The sequence below is a fragment of the Ochotona princeps genome, chromosome 22 (assembly GCF_030435755.1).
Source record: "Ochotona princeps isolate mOchPri1 chromosome 22, mOchPri1.hap1, whole genome shotgun sequence".
NCBI lineage: Eukaryota > Metazoa > Chordata > Mammalia > Lagomorpha > Ochotonidae > Ochotona > Ochotona princeps.
Window position 1 is genome coordinate 12,916,571 of NC_080853.1, and position 26,260 is coordinate 12,942,830.

Here is a 26,260-nt window from a genome sequence, read left to right on the forward strand (position 1 = left end):
TTGTTTTTGGTGGGAGAAGCCACACCCAGCCTCCCAACCATCCCAGGGTCCCTGATGGTGGGGCATGCTCTAAGCATCCTACCCAAGAGGTTTTTGGGTTTGGGTGGGGTTTTTTTTAAGATTTTTTTTATTGCAAAGTCAGATATATACAGAGAGGAAGATCTTCTGTCCGAAGATTCACTCCCCAAGCACCACAGTGCCCAGAGCTGCACCGATCCGAAGCCAGGAGCCAGGAGCTCTTCCAGGTCTCCCACACGGGTGCAGGGTCCCAAGGCTTTGGGCCGTCCTCCACTGCTTTCCCAGGCCACAAGCAGGGACCTGGAGGAGAAGCAGAGCCGCCAGAATTCAAACTGGCACCCATATGGGATCCCAGCACATTCAAGGTGAGGACTTTAGCCACTAGGCCATGGCGCTGGGCCCTAGAACTGATTCTTGGCTGGGGCTGTGTTACTGTTATAGTTAGGTGGTTAAGTGGTTGAAAGTGTTGATGCTCAAATTTCAGTCCCACCTCTGTCACTTGCTAGTTGTGTGGTCTTGGACAAGTTGCTAAACTTTTCTAGGGCTTATTTTATGTATCTGAAATGAGGATAGTCCTGATTTCTACCTCATGAGACAGTTCTGATAACTGTATCAGATAAGGTGTGTACAGCGTTTTTCACAATGCTTAATATAGGCTCTCAGTAGTAGTTGCCATCTGTATTCTGTTTGTTTTTTTGAGATTTACTTATTTATTGGAAAGTCAGATATACAGACAGGAAGATCTTCCATCTGATGATTCACTCCCCAAGAGGTCACAATGGCCAGAGCTGAGCCAATCCAAAGCCAGGAGCCTCTTCCAGGTCTCCCACACGGGTACAGGTTCCCAAGGCTTTGAGCCATCCTCTGCAGCTTTCCAAGGCCACAAGCAGGGAGCTGGATGGGAAGCAGGGCCGCCGAGATTAGAATCAGCACCCATATGGGATCAAGGCATGTTCAAGGCGAGGACTTTAGCCGCTAGGCTACTGTGCCGGGCCCACCATCACTCAGGAAGCTCACATTCCTCTTTATGCTCTCAGAGTTTTCTGTGAGGCTCTCCAATGGGAGAGTGTTTGGAATTTTACCTACTAGAAGTTGTAGGTGTCTGCCTGCTCCTCCTGTTTCCAGATTCTGATCTCCTTTGTTACGTGTTCGAGGGCAGCATACACTTTCTGTAAATGACCATGCAGTCAGTATCTTGGACGTGAGGCCACATGCAGTTACTGCTGTGTGTTGTTACCTTTTCTCCGGGTTTAAGCATGGGAGCCCCATTCTCTTTCAGAGTGAGAGCAAAGTAAAAGCACCTGTAGGCCACTGTGTGGTGAGCCTTGTTGTCTCTGCCTCTCTTCTAAATGGCAAGGTCTTAAAATCCCAAGATGGTTCTGGGCTGTCATTCAGAGAGCAAAAGGTGCTATTCAAAGCACAATAAGTTAAAAAAAAAAATATGGAGACTGGTGTGCAAATCAAAGAAATAGCACAATCTCTCCCTCCCCCCACTTCCTGCGTGCATGGCAGAAGAAGGCGCTTTCTGCTCCTGACACCAACAGAGGGTTTCTGAAGGAAGCCGTTAGAGTGGCTGACAGGTACGCCGACTACAGAAGCTCCGCACCCATGACGGTTACTCCAGATTCACTTAGAGCCTCAAGTCATGATTTTAATTTTAAATTCCTGGGGTGTTGCACCATCAGGTCTCATGTCTGGAGCAGTCATGTTTTATGAAAATAGAGTCTGTTGCTTTGAAGGAAGCAAACCATAAGAACATGAGTGTGATACTTGTTTATAACAGAACACACACGCACAGAAAAGAAAATGCAGAGACAGCCTTGGTGAGATGACAGTGTTAAGATGCAAGTGGTGATGATAAAGCCAATACTTAAATTCATAGCTGAAGTGGTGTTTGTGAAATGTGATTGCCAGGGGAGAGGGGCAGAGAGTCTGCCAGGCCATCACTCCTGGCTCTGCGAAGGCAGAGACATTCTGTGGGAAGCCAAACACTTGCTTTAAAATAAACAGCTCCCTCGCTCTCCAGATCCCTGAGCCGCTGTCTGCGTGTGCGAGGTGCTCCCCGACGGGCAGCGTCTCCTGCACAGGCCTGCCCTGGGGTGATGGCCGGGCTGCAGCTCTGCTGAAGCTATGCCCCCTTTCTCCCCAGGAGAGTCCCAGTGACGGAGGTGATGGCACTTTCTGTGAAAAGAAGGATGACAGCCGGACAGGTGAGACTGTGTCCTTCTGAAGACAAAGAAGAATAAGGTTCCCAGTTTGTAATTGTTCTGGAGTTCATGTAGAATTAAAAAAAATATATATGATAGTATCTTAGGATGGATTCTGGGAGATAAGAAAGAATTATGCTTTATTTTTTTTAAAGTTTTATTTTTTATTGGGCAGTCAGATATACAGAGAGGATGAGAGACAGAGAGGAAGATCTTCCATCCACTGATTCACTCCCCAAGTGGCTGCAGTGGTCAGAGCTGAGCCAATCCAAAGCCAGGAGCCAGGAGCTTCTTCTGGGTCGCCCACATGAGTGCAGGGGCCCAAAACCTTGGGCCATCTTCGACTGCTTTCCCAGGCCACAAGCAAGGAGCTGGATGGGAAGTGGAGCGGTTGGGATACGAAGCAGCCCCATGTGAGATACAAGGTGGGGCTTTAGCCACTAGGCTATTGTGCAGGGCCCAAAAGCTGCTACTTATATAAGGAAAAGGCAGCAAAGGGGCCTATTCCTTCCTATTCTTTACAGTGAAGCTCCTCAAATTAGTTCTGCCCCCACAAGGATGTGTCTGTATTTGAGACAGCAAGATACAGCAAATGCTTCCCATTATGCTGAGTAATTCTTAGACCAATTGTTAAAATAGCTACTTGAGTAAGTATTAGGTCAGCTTTGTTTGCAAATCAAGTCAAGGAAACAATCCCCCTTGTGTTCACTCTGTTGGCAAATGCTAATATCCTCACTGATGTTTGAAGCCCAGGATGGCTCCGACCCAGACAAATCACCCTGGCCAGCCTCGTCCGCCCTCACAGCTCGTCTCCGACGTCTGGTCACCATTTACCAGCGCTGCAACCGCAAGGAACTCTGCCGACCTGAGATTATGGGACCAGGTAACCAAGGATACTGGGTTCAGGAAGAGATGTTCAGGAGAAGCTCAGAAATGGACCTCATCAACAAGGATGCCCAGAAGAGGTAAAAGCCACTGGCCTAAAGGGCACGCTGAGCTGCCCAGTGGGTAGAGGTGACAAAAGGTAAAGCTGACAGCTGGGCAGCACACGTGCTTGCATTCCCATGTGAGGCTGGGTTGCCACCTGAAGCCTTTAGGCTCAGCCTGCAGCCACGATAGCATCATTCTCAGTTGCTAAACTGTCATGATTGTCCAACTTGACACTCTTCCCTCTGCCCCTGCAGTTTCTGGGTGTAAGATTAAAAACACCACACTGGCGTATTTCAGCAACAAAGGGAGTAGTGTGCATTGAAGCTGTCATATGATAGCTGCAAGTCTGGGTCGGCTTTTGAGGGCGCTAAGTATCATAAAATGCAGGCTCAGAAGGAAGGCATGAAGTATCAGGAGTTTCTGTACTGTAACCCATCATAGGTCGGGGATGACAACGCCAGCGAATAGCAGCAGAGGTGTGTTCTTTGAGCCTTGTTTTAGCTTTCTGTCCTTCCTGACTAACCTCCTCTTAAATTAATAGCACATAGCAAATTCAGTTACTCCCTGGTTCTCCTTCTGAAGACTATTTCATGAAAAATATTTTGCCCAGCTTGCATAGCTGCAAAGACAACCGGAGTCCTTTCTTCCCTGCTTCTCACCATCCCGCTGGTCTATCCCAATCCCCACTCCTAACTGGGCTCCTTGTGGGATGGACCGTATTGTCCCCAGGGGGCCCTCGCCAGACTGTGGGATGCACAATTGTCTAGCTCCCTGAGTCGTCATCTTCATTTCATAGGATGCAAATACCAGGACCTTTGTCTCCCATAGAAGATGATTGTGATGGGCAGGCCACCCACCTGTAAAGCAGGAAGAAAGGCAGCCAGGCTGGGGAGCCAGGGTGTGTGCCCCCAGGGAGTGGCTCTGCCCTTGTGTACCATGTTCCTCGTCTGTGAGGAAAAAGGTGGAATTTAATGATCTAGTTTAGGGCCCCCTAAAATTCTGTTAGCTATTAATTTTGTCAACAAAAGGGATGAATAAGATAATACATATTGTATTTTCAACAGCTTTATTTCCTCTCAGAGAAAGTAAATAGGTAATTTCTAAGAATATTGGCTCCAGACATAACATGACTTAGGAATAGGCATATACCAGCAGAAAGAACTGGAGAGTTGGAGATTAATTACCTGTTTAGAATACAGGTTGTGTTTGTTGTAAAAAAAAAAAAAAAAAATCTGTCAACCCAATTTAACTTAATCAAGAGTCAACAATGAAATAGACAAACCAGCTCTATATACTTTCTTGATCTTATGAGCTTTTATAGTATATGCTCAATAAGCAGCTATGAGCTTTATTTTTTTCTTAAACAAACAAATAAAAACTTACCCTCCCTGTCTCATCTATCTCCAGGTGGACTAGAAGAGAGCAAGCTGACTTTTACAGAACAGTATCTTCCTTTGGTGTTATTTACGATCAAGAAAAAAAAACCTTTGACTGGACCCAGTTCCGCATGATTTCGCGCTTGGACAAGAAGTCCGATGAGAGCCTGGAGCACTATTTCTACAGTTTTGTGGCCATGTGCCGGAATGTCTGTCGACTGCCCGCGTGGAAAGATGGTGGTGAGGAAACTCCATGAATATGTTGCCAGACAGGGCAAGGGGAGAGCGGGCTGGTGTTTACATTGCACAATTATCTTAGACAACTGTACCAGTAGAGTGCCTGATGCGAGAACTCAGGTAAAGGCAGTTGGCTTTTAAGGGGTTCCTGAACTTGTTTTCAGTTTTCTTTTTATTTACTTGAGAATCAAGGAGTTCTCAGCTCTCTTCCATTGGCTCGCTGCCCAGCTACCTACAATAGCTGAGACTAGGTTAGGCCAAAGGCAGGAGCTAGGAACCCAGCCCAGATCTCCCACTCTGGGTAGCAGGCACCCAACCGTGTGCGATATACCCAGTGCGGCCTCAGGTGTGCACTCCCAGGAAGCTGTAATTATGAGTGGCACTAAGACTTGAACCCAGGTGTTCTTATATGGGATTTGGGTATCCCAAGCAGTATCATGGCCACTAGGCCAAAGGCCCACTCTAAAAAAAACAATAAAATTTTTTTTTCAAGAACTTTTAAGTTGAGTTTACCCTCAGAAAGTAAAATCTCTCTCCTTAAATGAAAGTTAAAATTCAGAAATTCAGATTTAAAAAATACAAAGCTGCTGACTACCATTGACTACAATTTCCAAAGCGTAGGGTTTGTGGTTTTTGTAAGTCATGTTGAGATTTGTCTTAATCTAAAATTTGTTTATACCTCCCTAAAATTAAATGTTAATAACTTCAGAGTTTTTTTTTCCTTCTCACATTTGCTTGTCACTAGTAACCAAGTACCTGTCATTTAAAAACCCCTTGACCCACTAGAGAGCCTTGTGAAATGTCTTCCAGGTTGGAATTGGCAAGCTTCCTTCAGGCCCCCTTCAGCCACATATTTGTGGATGAACTTGTTTGAGCCATATGACTATATTTTAGGAGAGCTAAAACATTGAGCTTGCCTGACATGGGTTCAAACACAGTGGCAACATGCACGGTGGGAGTGTTTTTCAATCAGATCTGGAAGTTGGGTCTATTGGAAAGTTCTAGACCAGCAAGACCTGGATTCAAAACCAGGGAACTCCTCTGAGCCTGTTTCCTTTTTCTAAATCAGGGAAGATTATGATAAAGTTCTTACAAGAACAAAATTACATGTAAGATGTACCTAACGTGAAAGATACATAGTGTATACTCATTACATGGGAACTGGTGTTAGTTCTGGAATTGATGTTTTTATGCTCTTCTTTCATCCACACTGGATCTATCCTTGTTGCATAAAAGCCTCCATCCCCTTTTACTGTCCGTTAGCAGGGGCCCCCCACACCTAAAACTGCCATGCTGAAGAGCCAGGATGCTGAAGTGTAGGATGCAGGGCTCAAATGAATGAGACCTATCCAGAGGCCACCGTCGGTGATGGGATCTGTCTCCCTGTTTCTCCAGGTTCCCCAGATGCCACCATCTACGTAGAGCCCATCACTGAGGAACGGGCTGCACGGACCCTGTACCGCATCGAGCTGTTACGAAAGATCCGAGAGCAAGTGCTCAAGTGTCCTGAGCTGCATGAGCGCCTCCAGCTGTGCAGGCCCAGTCTCTACCTCCCCGTCTGGTGGGAGTGCGGGAAGCACGATCGTGACCTGCTCATCGGCACTGCCAGGCACGGGCTAAACCGCACCGACTATTACATCATGAATGACCCCCAGCTGTCCTTCTTGGATGCCTACAGAAACTATGCCCAGCATAAAAGAAACGACGCACAGGCCCCAGGGGGTCTCTGTTGTCTTTACCAGACCAACAGCAAACTGTATGAATCCTTTACCTATACCCAAATGAGTAGGACTTCAGAATCCCTTGAAAATGAACCCGAGAATCTACTGAAAATAGAAAGCAGAGATGATCCTCTCAGTCTGCCCAGGAGCAACTTACCTGATGTGACCTGCGAAAGCTTTCTCTCTAAAGTTCAGGATGTCATGTCCATCAACCATGGCGAAGGTCGGCTGCCCCAGTCCTTGTACAGTAAGAAGAAGCTCTGCCACGAGCCAGGCTCTTTTCAGGAAAGCCCAGGCGCCAGTATAGAACCCCAGGAGGATTCTGTTGCCATCTCGATGAGCGCAGATGGGAGCTGCCAGCCCGGCCGCCATGAGGCAGAACTAGCTTCCAGCCCCTCCGTGATGGGTAGCTTAGAAGCAAGAGTAGCCCAGATGAACATTAAAGATGGAAAACATCTGCCGATGCCTTTTTCAAAGGAAGGGGAGCCGTGCCGCAGCGAGGTGGGGCAGAGGCCGGAAACCATCAGGCAGTTGGACACCACATGCTTAGCTTCCCCGTCTTCGGATCCCGGAAATGAAACTGGGCTTGTAGATGCGGCCACCCTTAGTGCCTGTGACGCCAAAGGAAGCCTGTCCTCAGATCAGCAGCTGATTGACATCTTAGAAAACAAAAATTTAGAAAGTAAATTAATACTGGGTCAGAACCACAGTGATGAGGAGGAGGAAGAGGAAGAAAATGAAGAGGAAAACTTGAACATGGTAGCAGGTATAAGGGAAATGCCACAGGTTTTGCAGCTCTCTGAGCCCACTCCAAATATCCTCCGTGAAAAAAATCGAGGCCTCCACGTGGATGAAGCCCAGGAAGGAAGCCTGGAGGCAGGAGGCCAAGCTTCTGGGCCACAGAGGGCCTTTCCGCCAGCAACCTGTCAGTGTCAGTGCAAACACGTGGAGCAGTGGCCACGGGGCCTTGACTGTGAAGAATTAGAAGGGGAGAAGCCAGAGGTTTATAACCCGGATCCCTACAACATCAAAATCAGTAATATTACTTCAGAGGGTGAGCCCACTGATACTGCATTGGAGCCCTTTCAGGTGACACGTGGACTTTTAAAAGAACGTTGGAAGGAAAGTTCAGACGGTAAAAAAGGCTTCCCCACATACATTCCCGAAGCAAGCGAGCTCAAGTCAGAGGACCTGGATTTTGAAAATAAGGATGATTATGATAGAGATGGAACCTGCCATAGTCAAGGTATGATACAGGGGAGCTTGAGGTGTTTGGGGTAAGCTAGTCCTCACGTAGGGCTAAGGCACTGTTCTCACAGCTGTACAGCTTCTGAAATGGACCTGTCCACCATGTGTTCAGAGCCAAAGTGCCAGGCCAGTCCTGGGAAGGAAAAACGACTGTAACCAACCATAGTGCCTTTGCTGCGTCAACAATGGGATTTCAACAGGGGCTGGTGTGTTTTTATATGATAGATGCAGCAGACAAGGGAAGTTGTCATTTTGTGTCCCAGATGAGGCACTTCAAATTGGTTCAGTGGAGCAGGCTTGGGATCAGAAATCTGCAGTGTAATAAATGCACGATTTTCAGGAGCTTCAGGGCTATTAAGTAAATTTTATATTTAAGGTGAACATAGAAAAGTGTGATTTATTCACATCATCATGAAGAAACTGTGATTTTATGTTCACGCATTTGTTTTAAGTCCTTTTTGCTAATTCAGCATAAATAAAAAGCAGAGTCAGGCAGAATGATTGGGATGCCATTGTCCCATATTGAAGTACTTGGGTTCAAGTCCCGCCACTGCTTCCGAAGTAGCTAACGTGTGCCCTGGGAGGCAGCAGGTGATGCCTCTCATACTTGGAGACCCAGACTGGCTTCCACCTTGTCCTGCCCTCACTATGTAGACATTGGGGGAGTGAACCAGCAGATGATGGAGATCTTTGTCTGTCAAATAAAACAATAATAGTAGATGTCGTTTAGCTGTCTAGGTTTTTATTTTTAAACCTTCCCTACCTTTGGTTTTGGCCAGTATGATTAGTGTCTGTCTTGGGAAGGAGAGACTGAGTACCAGCGGAGAAGCACACAGTAGCTGGACTAAGGACATAGATGCTGGGACGTTGGGTTGAGGGTAACAGCTGAATCATCATCCTCACCTCCCCCAGCAACCCAGACAGCCAGTCTTTCTCCTGCTCCCCCACCCAATCCTCCTCACCCCCTACCCCAAGGACAGGCATCATATGTTGGGTTTGGAGAAAATCACCAAATAATTGGTCTGTGTGAAGTCTCAAGACAGTCGAATAACTACTTCAGGATGAGAACAACTGTGGTTTAGAGGAGAATAAAACAGCATCAGCACCTGCCTTGCCAGGTCAGGGCCGAGGCACTGCCGAGCTTGGTACGTTCGGCACGTATAGATGTGAGGTGTCCCTACCGGGTCAGGGCCGAGGCACTGCTGAACTTGGTATGTTCGGCACATGTGTAGATGTGGGGTGTCCCTTGCCGGGTCAGGGCCGAGGCACTGCCGAGCTTGGTAAGTTCGGCACATGTGTAGATGTGGGGTGTCCCTTGCTCCAGTGCCTTTGCAAGTGCTTCTGCAGCCCAGGGGTGGGTGGGGGTTGGGTCATCCACATGTAGCATGTGTGAGACTGATGGGGCCACAAGGGTTGGTCCTGACTTCCAGGCTAGCACTGTGCAGACCCAGAGGGACAGTTACCCAAAGGGACCCCCGTCAGAGCCAGCAGTCAGATGCCTTGACTCCTGGGTTTTCTTTTTCACAACATTTTGCTTTTTCTTAAATCTTCGGTTGACCTACAGGACTCAGCATGACTATCACAGATGGGGAGCATACAGCCCATAGGCTGTATGATACTGGCTGTATCATCTCATATGGTCCTGTGAAGGCAACAGTAGGTGAGACGAGAAATTCAGTAGATCTGTAGCAGGCTAGTTTTTAAACTGATACATTTTTATGGCCCATGAATGATGTTAGAAATATCCAAATGGCTCTTGACAAATCAAGGTTCATTTGGTAGCCCTGATCTAGGTGATTTCTGCCCTCTGACCCCAGCTTCTGGCCGTGCTCTGATTCCCCCACATCTGCAATGACCTTTTTCTCAGGACGGCCTCGCCTTCTCGAGGCATCTGTGGAGTAGGCCTTCCTCATGACTCCCTCTCGTGCACCTGATATCTTTCCCTTTATAGCACCTATCATCATTGACAATTTCAGTTGTTCGTTTACTGCTACTGTTTTGCCTGGAAGGCCACCTCTGTCTTGCTTATCCTTGGGTGCTCCAGGCCTAGTGAGGCCCTGCTCATAAGAAGTGAAGTTTTCACATTTCAGAGGATAGACCTTCCTTGACAGCTTCACCAAGAAACTGGGTCCACAGCTTTTCCTTCCCTTGCGCATTTTACTGCCAGCTGTTCATTGTCCCATCCTTGCTGGTAAGTGGATCCTCAAAGATCGCTTTCATGTTGACACAGGAACAAGTGAGCTGCCTTTGTCTCTCCATCAGTAAACTCAAGTATTACAGGTTTCTTCGCACCATTTTTTTTTTCTTTCATGAACCTGGTCTGTTTTACTTTTGTTAAGTTTCACGGTCTTTCTTGTTTTGTTACTCATATAACCCCCTCACTTGCTGTGTTCTCATTCACACTTGGTCCCTTCAGCCATGTCCAAGTATTACACTAATTCATTACAGCAAATGAGAAAGCCCCGCTTTGTGGTCATTAATTTCCTCTCTTGAATACATGAGAAAATTTCTTGTCATTTTGTTGTTGTAATATTAGGGTATGAATGCAAACACTTTTTTTTTAAGCATTTGGATCAACCAGTTTTTAAAAATATTTCACTGATTTGGGTAAGCAGAGTAAGAAACAGATGCACAGATGCTTCTAGACAGTGGTTCGCTGCACCAGTGCCAGCAGCCAGGGCTGAGCCAGAGCAACGCTACACGTCTCCGGGATGGGAGCCACCACCTCCTGCTTCTCAGGGTGCACACTAACAGGAAGCTGGGTCAGAAGACAGAGTGGTCGGGACTCCCCAGGCACGCCCATGTAGAAAGCAGGTGGCCCAATGGACTTCCCTGCTGTAGCACAGGCCCACTCTAGACACAGAATCTTCTAGATGTCTCGCATTGCTTACCACAAAGCACAATATCCCTTTATGGCTTACCTAAAAGGACTTACTTGGAAAAAGAAGATACAGTAGTTAATAATCTCTTTTAAAGAGATTTTTTTAATTCTTTTAGTTTGCTAATCTTTACATAGTTGATTAGGGCACAGAGGGTCAAGGGCCACAGGAAAGTGGATCAGATCATTGTTTTCACATTAATATTTTTTTTTCTATAGCTGGGGTAAGGGGAGAGATAAAGGGAAAAGCCCCTCCCAACCTCTCACCCATCTCAGGTCCCCGACATGGAGCATGTTCGGAGGGTCCTGCTCATGCAGTTTTGATAGTTCAACAGTTCTGAATTGCTGCTAATCTTACCACTCCAAGCGCGGTAAAATCTCTTCAGAATCCACTGGCTGACACAGTCTCTTCATGGTTAGGGTTCTGAGATCAGCAGTTCAGTTGGAGGGATCCCCAAAGAAACTTCGTCTGAGGTGATCCCAGACCCGATTCTTGTGTGTACTTGCCAGTACAGGGTCCAACACAGTCCATCGTCCCGATCAGCTCGTGGTTACATTTGCTGGGTCATTTCTGTTTCCAGCCCTGCCTTCCACAGGAACCAGTGGGTGTTGCAGTCCAGCCTGATTCTGCCCAGCACACACTCGGCCCTCACATAAACCAGTGGGAGCTGCAGCCTAGTCGGGGCGACTCCCAGTAACCCGCACCAGGCCCACCCCACCCTGGTTCCCGTGCTTGCCAGTATGTACAGCAGACTTGTCCAGAGAACAGACTAATCTTTTAAAAAAATAATAGATTTTGCATTCTCTCTGACCATTTGTCTCACATGTGTCTAATTTTCTTTTTTTTTTTTTTTTAACTTCTCTTCCCAGATTATCCAGGAAAATACTCTGAAGAGGAGAGCAAGAGTTCTGCCTCTGGCATTGCAGGAGACACGGGGGATGACGTGCAGGAGGTTCGCGCCCCCACCATTGCTCAGCTGCTGCAGGAGAAAACCCTCTATTCCTTCTCAGAGTGGCCAAAGGTACCTCCAGAGCCAGACGCGTTCACCTAGGAATCCTTTCGTCTAAACCTTGTAGAGTGTTTGAGCACATAGGCTCAAGAGAAATGTTTGGTATCTTGAAAGGTATCATGTCAGTAATATTTGAAATGAAAGAGTTTTGCACTTGGCTAATCAGACTATATGGTGAAAGTAAATTTTCATCAGATTTATGGCACTGTGGCTTTAATTTTTGTCATCCAGACTGTGAAATGTGTTTGAAGGTTTTCTTGTTTGTTTTTAAAGATTTATTTTATTTTTTTATTGGAAAAGCAGGGAAAGATCTTCCATCTGCTGGTTTACTCCCCAAGTGGCTGCAGTGGCCAGAACTGAGCCAATCCAAAGCCAGGAGCCAGGAGCTTCTTCTGGGTCTCCCACTTGGGTGCAAATCCCAAAACTTTGGGTCATCCTACACTGCTTTCTCAGGCAGTAAGCAGGGAGCTGAATGGGAAGTAGAGCAGGCTGGACACGAACTGGTGCCTGTATGAAAACTTCGTGAACAGTTTGTTCATTTAACATGAACTGGTGCTTCAGGGGGAAGATTAGCCAACTGGCCCATCACACTGGCCCTTGTCAGGTTTACAATGCAAATATGTCTGAATGTGTTCTTTTCTGACTAGCTTTTTTTTCTTTATTTATTTTTGACAATCTTTACATGGTTAATTAGGGCACAAAGGTTCAAGCGCTACATGAAAGTGGGTAAGACTATTATTTCCATACTCTTCTCTTTTTCTGTATGTGGGGTAAATGGGGAGATAAAGGGAGAAGCCCCACCCGGCCTCCCACCCATCCCAGGTCCCCAATGTGGGGCATGCTCCAAGGGTCTTGCTCAAGTGGTTTTGATAGTTCCACAGTTATGAATTGCTACCAGTCTCGCCATTCCAAGCATGACGAAGTCGCTGCAGAATCCACTGAGACAGTGAGACAGACTGGACAAGTCTGCTGTACATACTGGCAAGCACGGGAACCAGGGTGGGGGTGGGCCTGGTGCGGGTTACTGGGAGTCGCCCCGACTAGGCTGCAGCTCCCACTGGTTTATGTGAGGGCCGAGTGTGTGCTGGGCAGAATCAGGCTGGACTGCAACACCCACTGGTTCCTGTGGAAGGCAGGGCTGGAAACAGAAATGACCCAGCAAATGTTACCACGAGCTGATCGGGACGATGGACTGTGTTGGACCCTGTACTGGCAAGTACACACAAGAATCGGGTCTGGGATCACCTCAGACGAAGTTTCTTTGGGGATCTCCTCAATCGAACTGCCGGTCTCAGAACCCCAACCATGGAGAGAAGTGCAGGTTCCATGGTCTGCCATGGAGTAAAAATGCCAGAGCCGAGCCTCCTCAGAGGCTCAGACGGAGTCGTGGACAACACAATCAGGTGCGCATGGAGGATATGGCAGTCTATCGGAACCTGCAGAGGATGCCTGGCACCACAACAGAGGACAGAACTAATCAATCGGCTTCCTTTTTAAGAAGCAGGTGTTGGGGCACAGTGAGTTAAGCTACTCCTTAGGTCTCCTAGATCCTATGTCGGAGTGTCTGATCCAGATTCTGCCTACTCCACTTCCAATCCAGCTTCCTGCTAGTGTATGTCCTGGGGAGGCAGAGGATGATGGCTCAAATGATTGAGTCCCTGCCACTTACATGGGAGACCCACTTGGAGTTCTGAGCTCTTGGTTTCTACCTGGCCCAGCCCTGGCTGTTGCAGACATTTGGGGAATGAACCAGTGGATGCAAGAGATCTTCCACCGACTGTCACTGTGACTCTACTCTGTCTCCCTCTGCCTTTCAAATAAATAAAAATAACAAGGGCCCAGTACAGTAGCCTACTGGCTATAAAGTCCTCGCCTTGCATGTGCTAGGATCCCATATGGACACTGCTTCATATCCCGACTGCTCCACTTCCCGTCCAACTCCTTGCTTGTGGCTTGGGAAAGCAATCGAGGACGGCCCAAAGCCTTGGGACCCTGCATGGGAAACCAAGAGGCTCCTAGCTCCTGGCTTTGGGTCATCTCAGCTGTGGCCGTTGCAGCCACTTGGGGAATGAACCAGTGGAAGAAAGATCTTTCCTTCTATCCTCTCTGTAAATGACTTTCCAGTAAAAATAAGTTTTTAAAAATTGAAAAATAACGACAAAAAAACACAATCACCTTGCTCAAGTGAGAAAACATTTTCTGAAGAGACTGAATTTAGATAAGTTGGCACTGACCCTTCACAACTGTTATTTTTTTCCCTAGGATCGTGTGATAATTAACCGCCTAGATAATATCTGCCACGTGGTGTTAAAGGGGAAGTGGCCCTCCAGCCAGCAGTATGAGCCCTCGAGCACATTGCCCAGCCCCGTCTTAGCCAGCAGTGCTGGTTCTCGAAACAGCCTCTCCGAGCCAGAAGCAGCAGAACACAGCTTCAGCAGTGGGGCGGCACTGGCATCCCAGATCCAGAAGGTGAGGCCCTGAGAATAGTGCTGACAGGAAACAGAGCAGGATAGGCACTCTCCACTGCCCCACAGCATCATTCATTCAACAGATATTCACTGAATGGATAGGGTTGTGGGTTTTTTTGTTTCGTTTGTTTGTTTTTGCTCAAGGATTAATGTTAACTAAGAAGTTTGGACAAATTCAGATCCTATCGTTAAACAGTGGAAAGCTATTAAAAGTTGTGGGGCAGAGAAATGTATGATAAAAGCCAAGTTTGCAGTTCATCTGGAATGAGGTGCAATAAGCAGATGAAGATGATAGTAAGGAGGAAAGAGCCCTAAGACTGGGAGGCCAGTGGGGAAACAGGCATGTGTGGGCACAAAAGGAGAAAATTGGCAGGAATGATGTGACAGTAAACGTATGATGGGTCTTCAGAAAGTTCATGGAAAATCAGTGCTATGGGAAAACTGCATAGATCTGTTTTATTTTTGCACCTAAATAAACCTATCTTTTAGTTCTGTTTTTTGCAGTTTTAAGTCCCCTTGTGAGGAAGGAGGCATGGGAGGATCACTGTAGTCAACCTGTGGTGGGCAGCTGACAGAAGTTAGGAGATCGAGGCAGAAGTGGACATTTCTGTATAAGCTGACGAGATAAGTTATGGCTGGCTTGAGTGCTTGTTGAAGTCCACCGAGGTTCTTGGCAAGTTACTGATGGAGATTTACTGGTGTGGAGTGTGGCCTGGTTATTGGGATTTTTCTTTCAGACTTCTGAGATATACAGCTGGGCTCGTAAATCCAGGAGTTCATAAACTTGGCAGTGTTAGTGGCATCTGGAAACTTGTTTTCAAAAAAACGCAGGTTATCAGGCTCTATTTCAGGTCCACAGAAATAGAATCTGCATCTTAACAAGCCATCCAGGTGACTGGGAATCAAGATTTGAGAAGAGTAGAACTTCTGAGAAGATGATTGGCAATACTAAAAAGCCTAAGGGCGTCAGGCAGTAGAAAGCACCAGCCTTCAGCCACGGAAGGGCCTTCAACCTCTCTTGCCATGTCTGTGTTCACAGGAGAGCTTCTTGGCGCCGGTCTTCGCCAAGGACGAACACAAGCACAGGCGTCCCTACGAGTTTGAAGTGGAGAGGGATGCCAAGGCCCGGGGCCTGGATCCATTCTCTGTCGCCCACAGGCACCCCCCCGTTGTCCTCAATGGCTGGCATGGGGAGTCAGCGATAGACCTCTCCTGCTCGTCAGAGGGATCCCCAGGAGCCACATCTCCCTTCCCGGCAAGTGCCAGCACCCCTAAGATTGGGGCTATTGGTTCACTTCAGGGAGCCCTTGGCATGGACTTGTCTGGAATTCTGCAAGCTGGCCTGATCCACCCCGTGACTGGACAGATCGTCAATGGAAGCCTCAGAAGAGATGACGCGGCCTCAAGGAGGCGAAGGGGCAGGCGGAAACATGCCGAAGGAGGAATGGACCTCATCTTCCTGAAGGAGCAGATGCTGCAGGCAGGGATCTTGGTTGGTATTTGGAGCCATTAAATAAAACCCTGTACAGTAAGAAACACTTCTTCTCAGGCACAACATCTTTTTGGTATCTGGGCATTTTATCCATACCTCCATTCTGTTGCTTGTTTTCTCTCATTATACCTTTCCTCCACGCTTTCTAAAAATAGTCAGGTGCCAGGTACTGAGCTGTTCCTGGTGGGTAGCTTGCGTGTAGTCTGAAGAAATGAACCAGCAGGCCTTGCCTTTCCAAGGTAGAAACAACCAGAATCCTCCAGAGTTCCACAAGGGCCACAGGTGACTAGGAACAATGCAGAGAGGAGTGCTCGGAGCGAGCACCCAGCGTGTCAGTAGTGTGTGGTTCTTTTTTTTTGTTGTTTTTTAAGATTTAATTATTTTTATTGGGAAAGCAGATACACAGAGAGGAGGAAGATCTGATGCAAACATCCCGAGTGATATTTGTGTGAAAATAGACGGAACGGTTCCCAGATGCGTTATAGTTTCCTTTCAGGAACCAATTTCTTTCCTTTCATGATTAACCACATATACTGATTTTTTTATTCTTCTTCATCCAGGAAGTTCATGAAGACTCGGGGCCGGCTGCCCAGAGCACCACACATCCCGAAGGGCCGGGAGCTGCTGCCTCGGCACCTGAGCCAGCCACAGTGACCAACAGCCAGGCTGAGAAGGCCATTCCCAGCAAGAGCCTGCTGGACTGGCTGAGGCAGCAGGCGGACTACTCCTTAGAGGCTTCTGGTTTGGCGGCAGTAAGTGTTTGTGGGGCCACCTGAGTGTACCGGCAACCTCCAGCAGACTTGGTGCCATGGTTAATAAGCATGTTGAGGGAAACCAGAGGCTGGGAGCTGTCTGGGAGAAGTTTGTTGCTGAGTGACAGCACCATTTTTAAAGTATGCTGCTGCTGTTGCTCAAGTTTGATTTAGGGCTAAACTCTTCAGTAACAAAAATGACAGCTCATGTCAGAATAGATATACCAAGTAGATGTGCAAAACCTTCAGAGGCCAGAATTTGCCTCTCACCCCCACTTCCCAAAAATTACCACCTGATGTCATGAGCCCACAGAGAAATGGTAAAGGTGTGTTAACCCTGCCACTTGATGGACATCTTCCTCTTTTCAAGATCAAGTGTTAACTAATGAGGGAGGGCATCTGTTTGCAATTACTGCGTTGGGACGTCTCTGGCGAATCATCTTACTGCCTTTATGCGAAGTTCTTGAGATGAAAATTTGTTAGGAAAAGGCTCCTGGGTGACTGATGTCTTAGTTTCCGTGTTCTCATTTCTTTGTCTACCCTGCCACTGTCTTTGTCCTGGATACATCTCACTATTAAGACACACGGGTAGAGTGCCCAAACAAGGAGAACAGGGTCACAGATGCCCCCTCCGAAGGCAAACGAAAAACACTATGCAGGCAGCCTTGGGGACAACCCAAGAGAATCACTCTAAGCAGGCTGGGGATTGACCAGGGCCCTTCAGCTCAGTGTTTTGGGCCAGGGTAGCATCCCGCACACACTGTTTCCGCGTTGCTCCAGGTTTGCTGGTGCTTCAAGGAGAACGCGTAACCAAACACCAGGAAGGGACCTGGTCCTGTGCAGAAGGCAGTTCGCGAGAGAGTAGCAGGATCAGCTAACTGGCACTGCCTTCAGCAGAACCCATGGCAGAATGTTTTGTGATGTCGGTCTCCATTTGCCTCCTAGAACTTTTCAGACAAACCAAAGCAAAGGAGGCCTCGCTGTAAAGAACCTGGAAAAGTAGACGTCAGCTCTCTGAGCAGGGAAGAAAGGGTTCCTGCTGTCCCCACGGAACCAGGACTGAGGGTAAGGAAGAGAGAGATGAGTGTGGGGCCCAAGGGATGGTGCCAGCCCAGCCATGCGTACACACTTGAAAGAAAGCCCCAGCTGGGAAGTGGGGGGATGGGTGACATTTTTCAAGAGGAAAAGAAGCCGGTACAGGAAGTTGATAAATAGTGATAAGTGGTACTTGAACATTTTTGAGCCACAGAATGACTTTGTGTGGTCATTTGTTTTCAGCCTTCAAATCTCCAGAACTGTTAAGCCACTCCCAAAACTCAAACTTTTTTTTTCCTGTGCACAGCTACAAGAAAACAGAAACACTAACCCTCAAGAGCAGTCTGTTTCCAGTGTTTATTAGCAAACTTCACTGTTGGAAATTTTTATCTTCTAATCTGAGCTTTTCTGGCTACCTTTTATTTCTCCTTAGTCCCTCTTCCGTAGCAATGAAAAACAGCTGACTCCTAGCACTGCCATATTCTTATTATAGAATCATGAGACTGGAAGGAACTTCAAAGCCATCTGCAGAATGCTTGCCGTGTAACGAATCCTAGTTAATTATAGTTTACAGATGAGTATAAGTTTGGAAACTCATAGCCTGTAGGGGGCAGTAGTAACCTTTGAACTTGAACACTTGGACTGATGATATGTAAATAAGCTTTTAACCTCAAAGTGCTTTCTGCCCAGATAGGGACATTGGCTCCTCCCAAGTTGTGTCCTAAGCTCATGTTTTCCTGAGTGCCTACTCTGGATAGCTACATCTTTGCTTGAGGATAAATTCACTTCTTAGTGGGACTACCGCAGTGTGATTTCTCTTGAGCTCCAGTGGACAAACCCTAGTCATCGCCTCCTGGCACAGAAAGTGGCTGCTATCCAGTGGTCTTAAGGAACTGCAGTTGCCTGGCTTTTTTCTCTTCTGGCAGCCACCAAACATAGTTCTTACTCCGCTCTGTCCACTGCCAGTCACTCAGGAAGACATGGTCCACTCCTGAAAGTTTGTCACATTGAAAAGGCTGCCCTGTTTCCCCTGCCTCTTGCTTTATTCTCAGAAAATGTTCCTGCTACCTGTTTTGAAGACTTGCTTATGCTACATAAACTAATTCAGCGTCCGTTTCTTCTTTCTCAACCTTCTTGTGTCTTAGAATGTATTAAGGGCCTCAGGAAAGTTGTCAAGGGAAGACCTCTGGTTGCCTTGTTATAACCACCGATTCTGGTTGCTAAGAGACACTGCAAAAACAAACCTGGTCCCATCTCCACATCCCCACCCCCACCTCCACCTCCAGCTCCCACCTTGCTTTCTCATTTCCTTATAGATACCTGACAATTTTCCTTATGTTCCCTGGAAATTGATGTTCTTCCTTCCCCTGCAGGCACTGACTCTCTGCCAGAAAACCAATTTCCAAGCTCTTCTTGCAAGTCAGCGTCTTCCCAGACATGCATTTCCCTCCTTTGTTGGATAAACACACTCCTTGTCTTGGAGGCGGTTCTCTGCACCTGGTCCTCAGGCCTTCTCAGCACTGCAGGCTGCTCTCCTCTAGTCCCTACCACGCCCCTAGGACATGAGCCCTGGATGGCTGTTCTGCTCTCTCCTTTCCCAGGAAGACTGTTAGACTGGGAGGCTTATAAACAACATAAAATGTATCACTCACAGTTTGGAGACAGGAAGTCCAAGATGAAGGTGCCTGAGAGCCTGCTTGTCCTTGACAGCCATCTTGCTGCTTGCTCATGTGGCAGGGGGTGCAAACAAACTCTCTGGGACTCCTGCGAGGGTGCTGGCCTCGTGTAGGAAGCACCTACTCAGCCCCTAAAGGCCCCACCCCCGGGGGCAAGATTTCAGTAAAAATCTGAGGGGCACAGACATTCCTGTACCAGGAACCTATTAATGTCTTCTGGAAATAAATAAAAATCCCATGGCAAGCTCCATCTTTCTCTAGTCCACACAGCCCTTCTGCTTGGTGTCTGTGGTATGGCTGGGCCAGATCCCTGAGACTTAGAACAATACACCCTGCGCCTAAGGCCATGGGATTCAGCAGTGCAGTGCCTTGGGGCAGGGAGTGTTGCTCACTAACTGTGTACCTGTGAGCCAACTATGTGTCTGTTCTACATAGAAATTGGTTTTTATTTTTCTGAGCCATTTGATCGAAGTTGAAAACATGACACATTATTCCTAAATACTTCTACATGTGTCCCTTAAGTGCCTTTTTTCATGTAATTATATCTATTATTACAAGTAACTATTGATGGTATCTAATGTCTAGTCTGCGTTCAGATGTTACTAGTTGTCCTGAGACTGCTTTAAAAAATATATGTGTTTCTTAATATATATATATTCTTGTATATATATATATTTTTTTTTTTTTAATTCAGAAGACAGATTTACAGAGAGACGGAGGGGTAGAGAGATCTTCATGTGGGTTCATTTCCCAAATGGCTGCAATGACCATATCTGAACCAATCTGAAGCCAGGAGCCAAGAGCTTCTTTTGTGTCTCCCACATGAATGCAAGGGCCCAAGAGCTTGGGCCAACCTTGGCTGCCTTCCCACATCATAAGCAGGGAGCTAAAGTGCAAGTAGAGCAGCCAGGACACAAACCAGTGCCCATATTGGATGCCAATGCCACAGGTAGAGGTTTGGCCAGCTCCAGCACTGCGCCAGTGCCCTGAGACTGTTTTATGATGTCAACTTTCTGTTGTGTTTTGTCCTGGCTGTAGGGTTTGTAAGTAAGAGGAAATATATTGCATTTGATTGTGAGGTCTCATGTCACTCCAGAACATTTGTTGGATGAACCTGCCAGGCTTCCTGGGAGGAATAGGAAACTCTGTCCACCCAGGATTCCAGAGTTGGAATGTCTGCCCCCATGTGCCAGTGAGGCCGACTCGCTGGAGAAGCAGAGATGCCACCAGTGTGTTGCTGGAGCACAGGAGACTGCGCTTTCCTTGTTCTGTGTCCTCTCCCCAGGCCTCCCCTGCAAGAGGAAACCAGTTTGCTCCTAGGGTATAATTACCAGGAGGGAAAACTGCCAAAGCCTAATTTGGCCGCTGTGTGTGGTCGCCAAGCTGCTAGGAGGGGCACCTGCGTGGGGTGGGCAGCAGCTGGGTGGTGGGAGCATCTCACCACAGGAAGTGGTGGACGCTGGGCGTCCTCTGCCAGCCCTCCTCTTGCTTCACAAAAAGTGAAAAGCTGCTCTTTCCCCCCAAGGACTTTGCTGCTGCTGCTGTCCATATGTGACAGCAGATCAGCCTGTTCCTGCATAGCCAGCTCTCTTTTCCAAAAGGGCCCAGCATTGTCCACATCCATGGATCTCAGCAAGGGCAGGGAGGCCACAGGTCCTACGGGGTATAAGCTGGTCCTGAGTTGTCTAGTCCCAGAGAGCCTAGTGAGGAATTCCAGGAAATGTCGTAAAAGCTCTGATTAATAGCAGATTGTATGCAGATACAGTGGAGCTGGGTTGGGTGTTCTGCATAGTGGTTAAGACTGCAGCACTGAATACCCGACTCCACTCCTGGCTCCAGCTTCCTGCTGATGCAGACACTGGGAGGTGGTTGGCCCCCTATCCTCCACTTGGTAGACCTGGATTGAGTTTCTGGCTTCTGCTCTCAGCCTGGCCAGCCCCCTGGTCACTGCAGGCATTTGGAGAGTAAACCAGTGGATGGGAGTTCTCTTTCTCTACTTATATCTTTGTCCCTATAGCAAATAAGTAATTTTTAAAAGATGGAGGCATTGCTTATCAACGCAACAAAAAGACGTTCAATTCAGCACACCATCTTCCATTAGAGAGGGGAGAAAATTCTGAGGGAATGTTCATGGGTATAAATAAAGAAGACATCACCTGGCATCTTTCCCTGGCCCATTTTGGACCGATGAGCAGTGCCACCTATACCCGACACTGCCTGGTGCAGGCAGAGCTCAAGACAGACTGGTGAAAGATTGTCCTTGTACCTGGACCTGATCCAGCAGATTCTGTGTGTGTCTGTTGAAGCTCACCAGCCAGAAATTCCTGCCCTGAGACTGTCCCCAGAGCCAGAGCAGGCAGCTGCCCTGGCACACTCCAGGACAGAGCTGTCTATACATCACAGGTGTCTGGTCACGCCGGAAATGGAGGGATATGGAGTTTTAGTACGTGGGAAAAGCCTTGGGATGCATGCAAAGGGGTCTGGAGTCTACCCTTCTCTGCCTCTGACCAGCCGTGTCCTTAGGTAAATCCCTGCCCCCTTTGTGACCATTGCAGAGGCTGAATCCAGCCCTTGGATATACTAAAGCAAGGTTTTTAGGAAGAATTTTCTCTGGATAAAGTTGCCATTATAAAGTTTTTTTGTCCTCACAGAGCTGTGCTTTTTTGTTGTTGTTGTTTTGTTCTTGGAAATTGAAGAACCTTCAGAAATAACTGGGTTTGGAAACTTGGGCACATTCAGATAGGTGTATTTTCACGTGACTGTGGGTGTGCGAATTCTCCATAAAGTGGGTGATGGTGCCCACTTCTAGGACTGATGTGGTGTGCAGTAGAGATGGTGCCGACAGAGCCCTTCTTGTGTGCCTGACGTGGGGTGAATGCTTCTTGAACAGTGGCTGGCCTTTCCCCTGCTGCTCTTACTCTGCCACCATGGCCTCATGACTGCTGCTCCTAGCCAGTCTCCCTCACCACTGAGCATCCTCGCAACTCCCTGAGAACCCGAACCCAAGGTCACCAATCACCAACTGCCTCTTCCACAAAAGTCTGTTGAGTTTCACAAGTACCTCACTTATTTTAATAGTCATGCAAGAAAGAGGCAGTTGAAAGAAATGACAGAGCTACGGAGAATTACAGTTCAGAAGGAAGCCCCTGGGAAGAAGCTAACTGCTTGCTTAACTGCTGTCAGACCTGGTCCAGGGTGCCAGTCTCGGCTGTCGGGTGTCCTCGACTTCCCTGACTTCCTTATTCACATCCTCTGGTACTTCAGCAGCGATCAGGGCTGTCTGGCCCTTGGTAGGTCTGCCTCTGCTGAGGAGTGCAGCCAGGCACAGCCTGTGGTTCGCAGAGGTTTGGGTCCTCACTGCATCTTGTCACATTTCCACTGCCCTCTTGCTGGACTCTGGCAGGGAGAGAAAGCATCGGTTCAGAGGAGAACCCTGGAAAGGCAGCAGGCACTGCCGTTAGACGTTGGGCTCCTCCAGTCCTGGCAGCCAAGCAGCCTTCCACTTGCACTGCTCTGCAGGCCCCCGTGCAAGCCTTGAAGGTGAGCTGTGTTGCTAAGCCCATCAAGGACGGTGGCAAGTTAACACTGACTTTGTAACGTCAACCCGAAGAAGGCGATACCTTCCCTTCAGCCAGGCTGGGAAGGCTAGCTGACTTCTGAGGCGCAGGCAGGGAGCACTTGGTCTTTATTCTTTTCTGCTTTAAAAAAAAAAAAGAAAGAAAGAAAGAACTTAGACTGCTGACAGCTGGAATGTAACTCAGCTCAGCTTTTTTAACGCTCCAGACATGTATGACTTGATAAACTGATAGCCATGGAGAAGGGGGGACAGTGGAGAGGGAAGAGGGTGCAAAGTGAACCAGAGGCAAGGACTTACAGGTACCCTGAAAGGAGCTGCTCTCTTTCTGTGGAGAAAGCATTTATTTCTTTGTATAGGATGATAGGTGTTGCCTTTGGAACTAATCAAGCTACTTTGTAATTGCAACTGTTCCACGGCCCCCCAGCAGCCAGACTGTATGCACTGCAGGGTGAATGTTCTCCGCCCAGTCCTCACGGCCCCACAGAGCTCCTGGAGCTCATCCTTAGAGAAGGAGATGCAGCCGCAGCCTACGCTGTCCTCACTGCCTCCCGCTCATTGCTACCAGTAAACAACCTGCTCTCCTCCATGATGCTGAGTGGCTTAACCCTCCTGGAACACCACAGGGAAGAACCCAAAAGGTATAATGCCAGATGTCCCTGGAGGCAGGCACAGAGGAAGACCCGGGCTCGGTCGCAGCCCCTTGAGGCTCGTGCAAGCAAAAGTGCCTGCCTGTGGAGCTCCTTGCTAACTCAGGAAGTTGGAAAGTAAACTTCCAAGCAGGAACAACTGATGGTCTTCCATAAGGGAAACCAGAACCTCATTTACGTGGATGGCATGTCCCTAGCATGTTCAGCGATTCCTCCATTGCTGCAAGAAACAGGTACCTCCCCCTCTTTGCGTGCTAAGGGGAGCTGGACAGATGCTCTTCCTGTGGGAGCAGTCATGTGTGAAAGCGCTGCTCTGACAGTGAGTTTGCACGACAGCCATCCATGTCATTCTCTCATGGCTGGGCTTGCACCGCCAGGATTTAAACTGAGCTCTGCCCAGCCGCGAAGCCCCAGCTTATGGGCTCTGCTCTGCTGCTTTAGCGAAAAACCTTGGCACATCACAAGGAGACCAGTTGTTGGGTTTTGGGGGAGATCACAGCTGTAAAAGTCACACCTCGACCTAGGGTGTTGGATGTGTCAGTCCACAGCTCCCAGCTCTCTGCCAGCCTCTCCCAGCATGGACACCTGCTAGCCAGTGAGTGTGTGGAAGCACTGCGTGGCAGCAGTGGGCACCCAGGCTGTCCTCACAGACAGAAGCTCTCAGCCTGTGAGAGAACCCTTCAGGTCAAGTTAGGTCAGCGAAGTGCAAAGCTGGGCCAGCACTTGGGATAGGCCAGCTCAGTGCAGACCCCTGTCCTCCCCAGCTGACCACTTGCCATCCGGTGACCCTCAGCATCTTGTGTTTCTTTGTCCTTTTTCAGGGGTTTCTCCCAGAAAACAAGTTCAATCACACCCTGGCTGAGCCTGTTCTTCGGGATGTGGGCCCCCGCCGGAGGGGGAGGCGACCCCGCGGCGAGCTCCTGAAGGCTCCAGCCATCGTAGCGGACTCTGCCTCTGGAATGGGGCCATTGTTCATGAACGGGCTGATTGCAGGGATGGACCTGGTGGGCCTGCAGAATGTACGAAACATGCCAGGCATCCCCCTCACTGGGCTCGTGGGGTTCCCAGCTGGCTTTGCCACCATGCCCACAGGCGAAGAAGTCAAAAGCACCCTGAGCATGCTGCCCATGATGCTGCCGGGCATGGCCACAGTGCCCCAGATGTTCGGTGTGGGGGGACTCCTCAATGCACCCATGGCAACCCCCTGTGCGTCTCCTGCCCCAGCATCTCTGTCAAGCACAACGAACAGTGGTACGGCAGTTCCAGAAAAGACTGTGGAGGACAAGCCAAGCAGCCACGACATGAAAACAGACACCTTAGCTGAAGACAAGCCTGCTCCTAGTCCATTTTCTGACCAGTCAGAACCCGCAATAACTACCAGTAGTCCTGTGGCTTTTAACCCATTTCTCATCCCGGGAGTCTCTCCTGGACTCATTTACCCATCCATGTTCCTGTCCCCTGGCATGGGCATGGCTCTGCCAGCCATGCAGCAAGCCAGACACACAGAAGCAGGGGGTCTGGAGAGCCAGAAGCGGAAGAAGAAGAAAACAAAGGCGGACAACATAAACCCCACCCCAGACCCTGCTGCCGGGGCTGAGAGGGAGCCAGGCAGTGACCAGAACTGCCCCGAATCCAGTGCCCCTCTGCCCCCAGAGAGGGAACACGTGACACAGGCTGGGGGAGGGGGGCTCAGAGATTCCAACGACGACACGAATTAGAACTTTTTTCATTTCAGAAATTATTGTGACTTGTAAGTTTCTTATCCCATAAAGGTTTGTTACTTCCCTCACTTCACGGTCATTAAGAACCTGTGTTTCCATAAGTAATATTGCCTACCTAACTTCCCGTCAGAGGACTATGATAACAGATGTTAATAGTTCCAGGGTCTTGCCACTTTGTTAGCTGTCTTAGTCTAGGAGGCACAGAATTTTCATTCTGTTATCCAGTTGTTCATTCCAGCAGTCGTAGTTACTAAGTTACTACAGTACCTGGGGACGCGCCCTACCCCCCTCCTTCCAAGGCTCCCACTCCAAAAGGAAGCTGCCGAGGGACCCAAGGACTGGAGACAAGAGACAGAGGAGCTCTTTTACCCGTGAGTTAGGCCGAGCAGAAAGAATGTTACTGGGAACCAAAAAGCACAGGAAAAGGACACGCTGGTGTGTACTTTTGAGTTCAGATAATTTCCCTATTTTATCATGATTACTAAGTGAGTAAAATAGACAGAAGTGTATAACTAATGGTTAAAAATGCATATTATATTGATTTCTTTATAAGAAACAAAAACATTACCTGTAGTAATATCATTTTCCCCTTCTTGGTTTGTCAGACACCTGCAGCAAGAAGAAATAGCAAGTGGCTAGGCATTACTTTGTATTTTACACAGATAAGAGCGCTTCCTCTCCCTGGCTAAAAGAGGCCTCCGGAAGTGTCACACTCACACATTACAGCCCCTATTCGGGACAAGGCTGTGACTGCCTCATGGCCACGCCCCTGGCACTCTGTTCTCCCCACCTCCTGAGAATTCTAGCTTCTAATTGGCCGCTGTGTTTAAAGAACACAAAAACCTATTGAATTTCTTATTTTATGCTTTGCTTCACCAAGAATAAGGCTCTTTTTGGAGCCCGTGAGAAAACAGCCACTCACATTTCCACACTTACGAGGTCCTTTCGTCGAGGTTAGTTGAGGTTGTCAGACTATCTGCACTACCTTGTACAACGCAACTGTGAAAAGGTGGGAGTTTTTCCTTTGCCACCCTCTCCCCCGCTGTTTCTTCTCTTTCCATCATGCGATGGACCCGAATTCCCATCGCCAGTTAGCCAAGGCTGTGCTGCCAGCATGCTCTCCTTTGCTTCCACAGCTTCCCAAAGGGCAGGCAGGGTGCCGGGAAGAACCTGCCTGCGCAGCACTTCCCGTTCTGTTTGGCCTTTGCATGCCTTCGGAATGGTTCACACTCGGAATGAGCTGGAAGGGTCAGTGTTCCGAGGACAC

At 48.3% G+C, this 26,260-nt stretch overlaps 1 protein-coding gene across 3 annotated transcripts in view; it reads left to right on the forward strand.

Annotated features, from left to right (window-relative positions):
* The window catches only part of CHD6 (chromodomain helicase DNA binding protein 6), a 156,217-nt gene extending 131,207 nt beyond the window's left edge, over window positions 1-25,010 (forward strand). For 2 of the 3 annotated variants that reach the window (XM_058679753.1, XM_058679752.1), the window contains exons 28-37: window positions 2,168-2,228; window positions 2,974-3,190; window positions 4,563-4,771; window positions 6,164-7,735; window positions 11,486-11,637; window positions 13,888-14,094; window positions 15,133-15,585; window positions 16,146-16,337; window positions 17,283-17,402; window positions 24,094-25,010. In XM_058679753.1, the coding sequence (XP_058535736.1) occupies window positions 2,168-2,228; window positions 2,974-3,190; window positions 4,563-4,771; window positions 6,164-7,735; window positions 11,486-11,637; window positions 13,888-14,094; window positions 15,133-15,585; window positions 16,146-16,337; window positions 17,283-17,402; window positions 24,094-24,990 (4,080 nt within the window). In that variant the 3' untranslated portion in view covers window positions 24,991-25,010. The remainder of the gene's footprint in view (window positions 1-2,167; window positions 2,229-2,973; window positions 3,191-4,562; window positions 4,772-6,163; window positions 7,736-11,485; window positions 11,638-13,887; window positions 14,095-15,132; window positions 15,586-16,145; window positions 16,338-17,282; window positions 17,403-24,093) is intronic. The other variant, XM_058679755.1, reaches the window with a different exon arrangement.
* The last annotated feature ends 1,250 nt before the right edge of the window (window positions 25,011-26,260 follow it).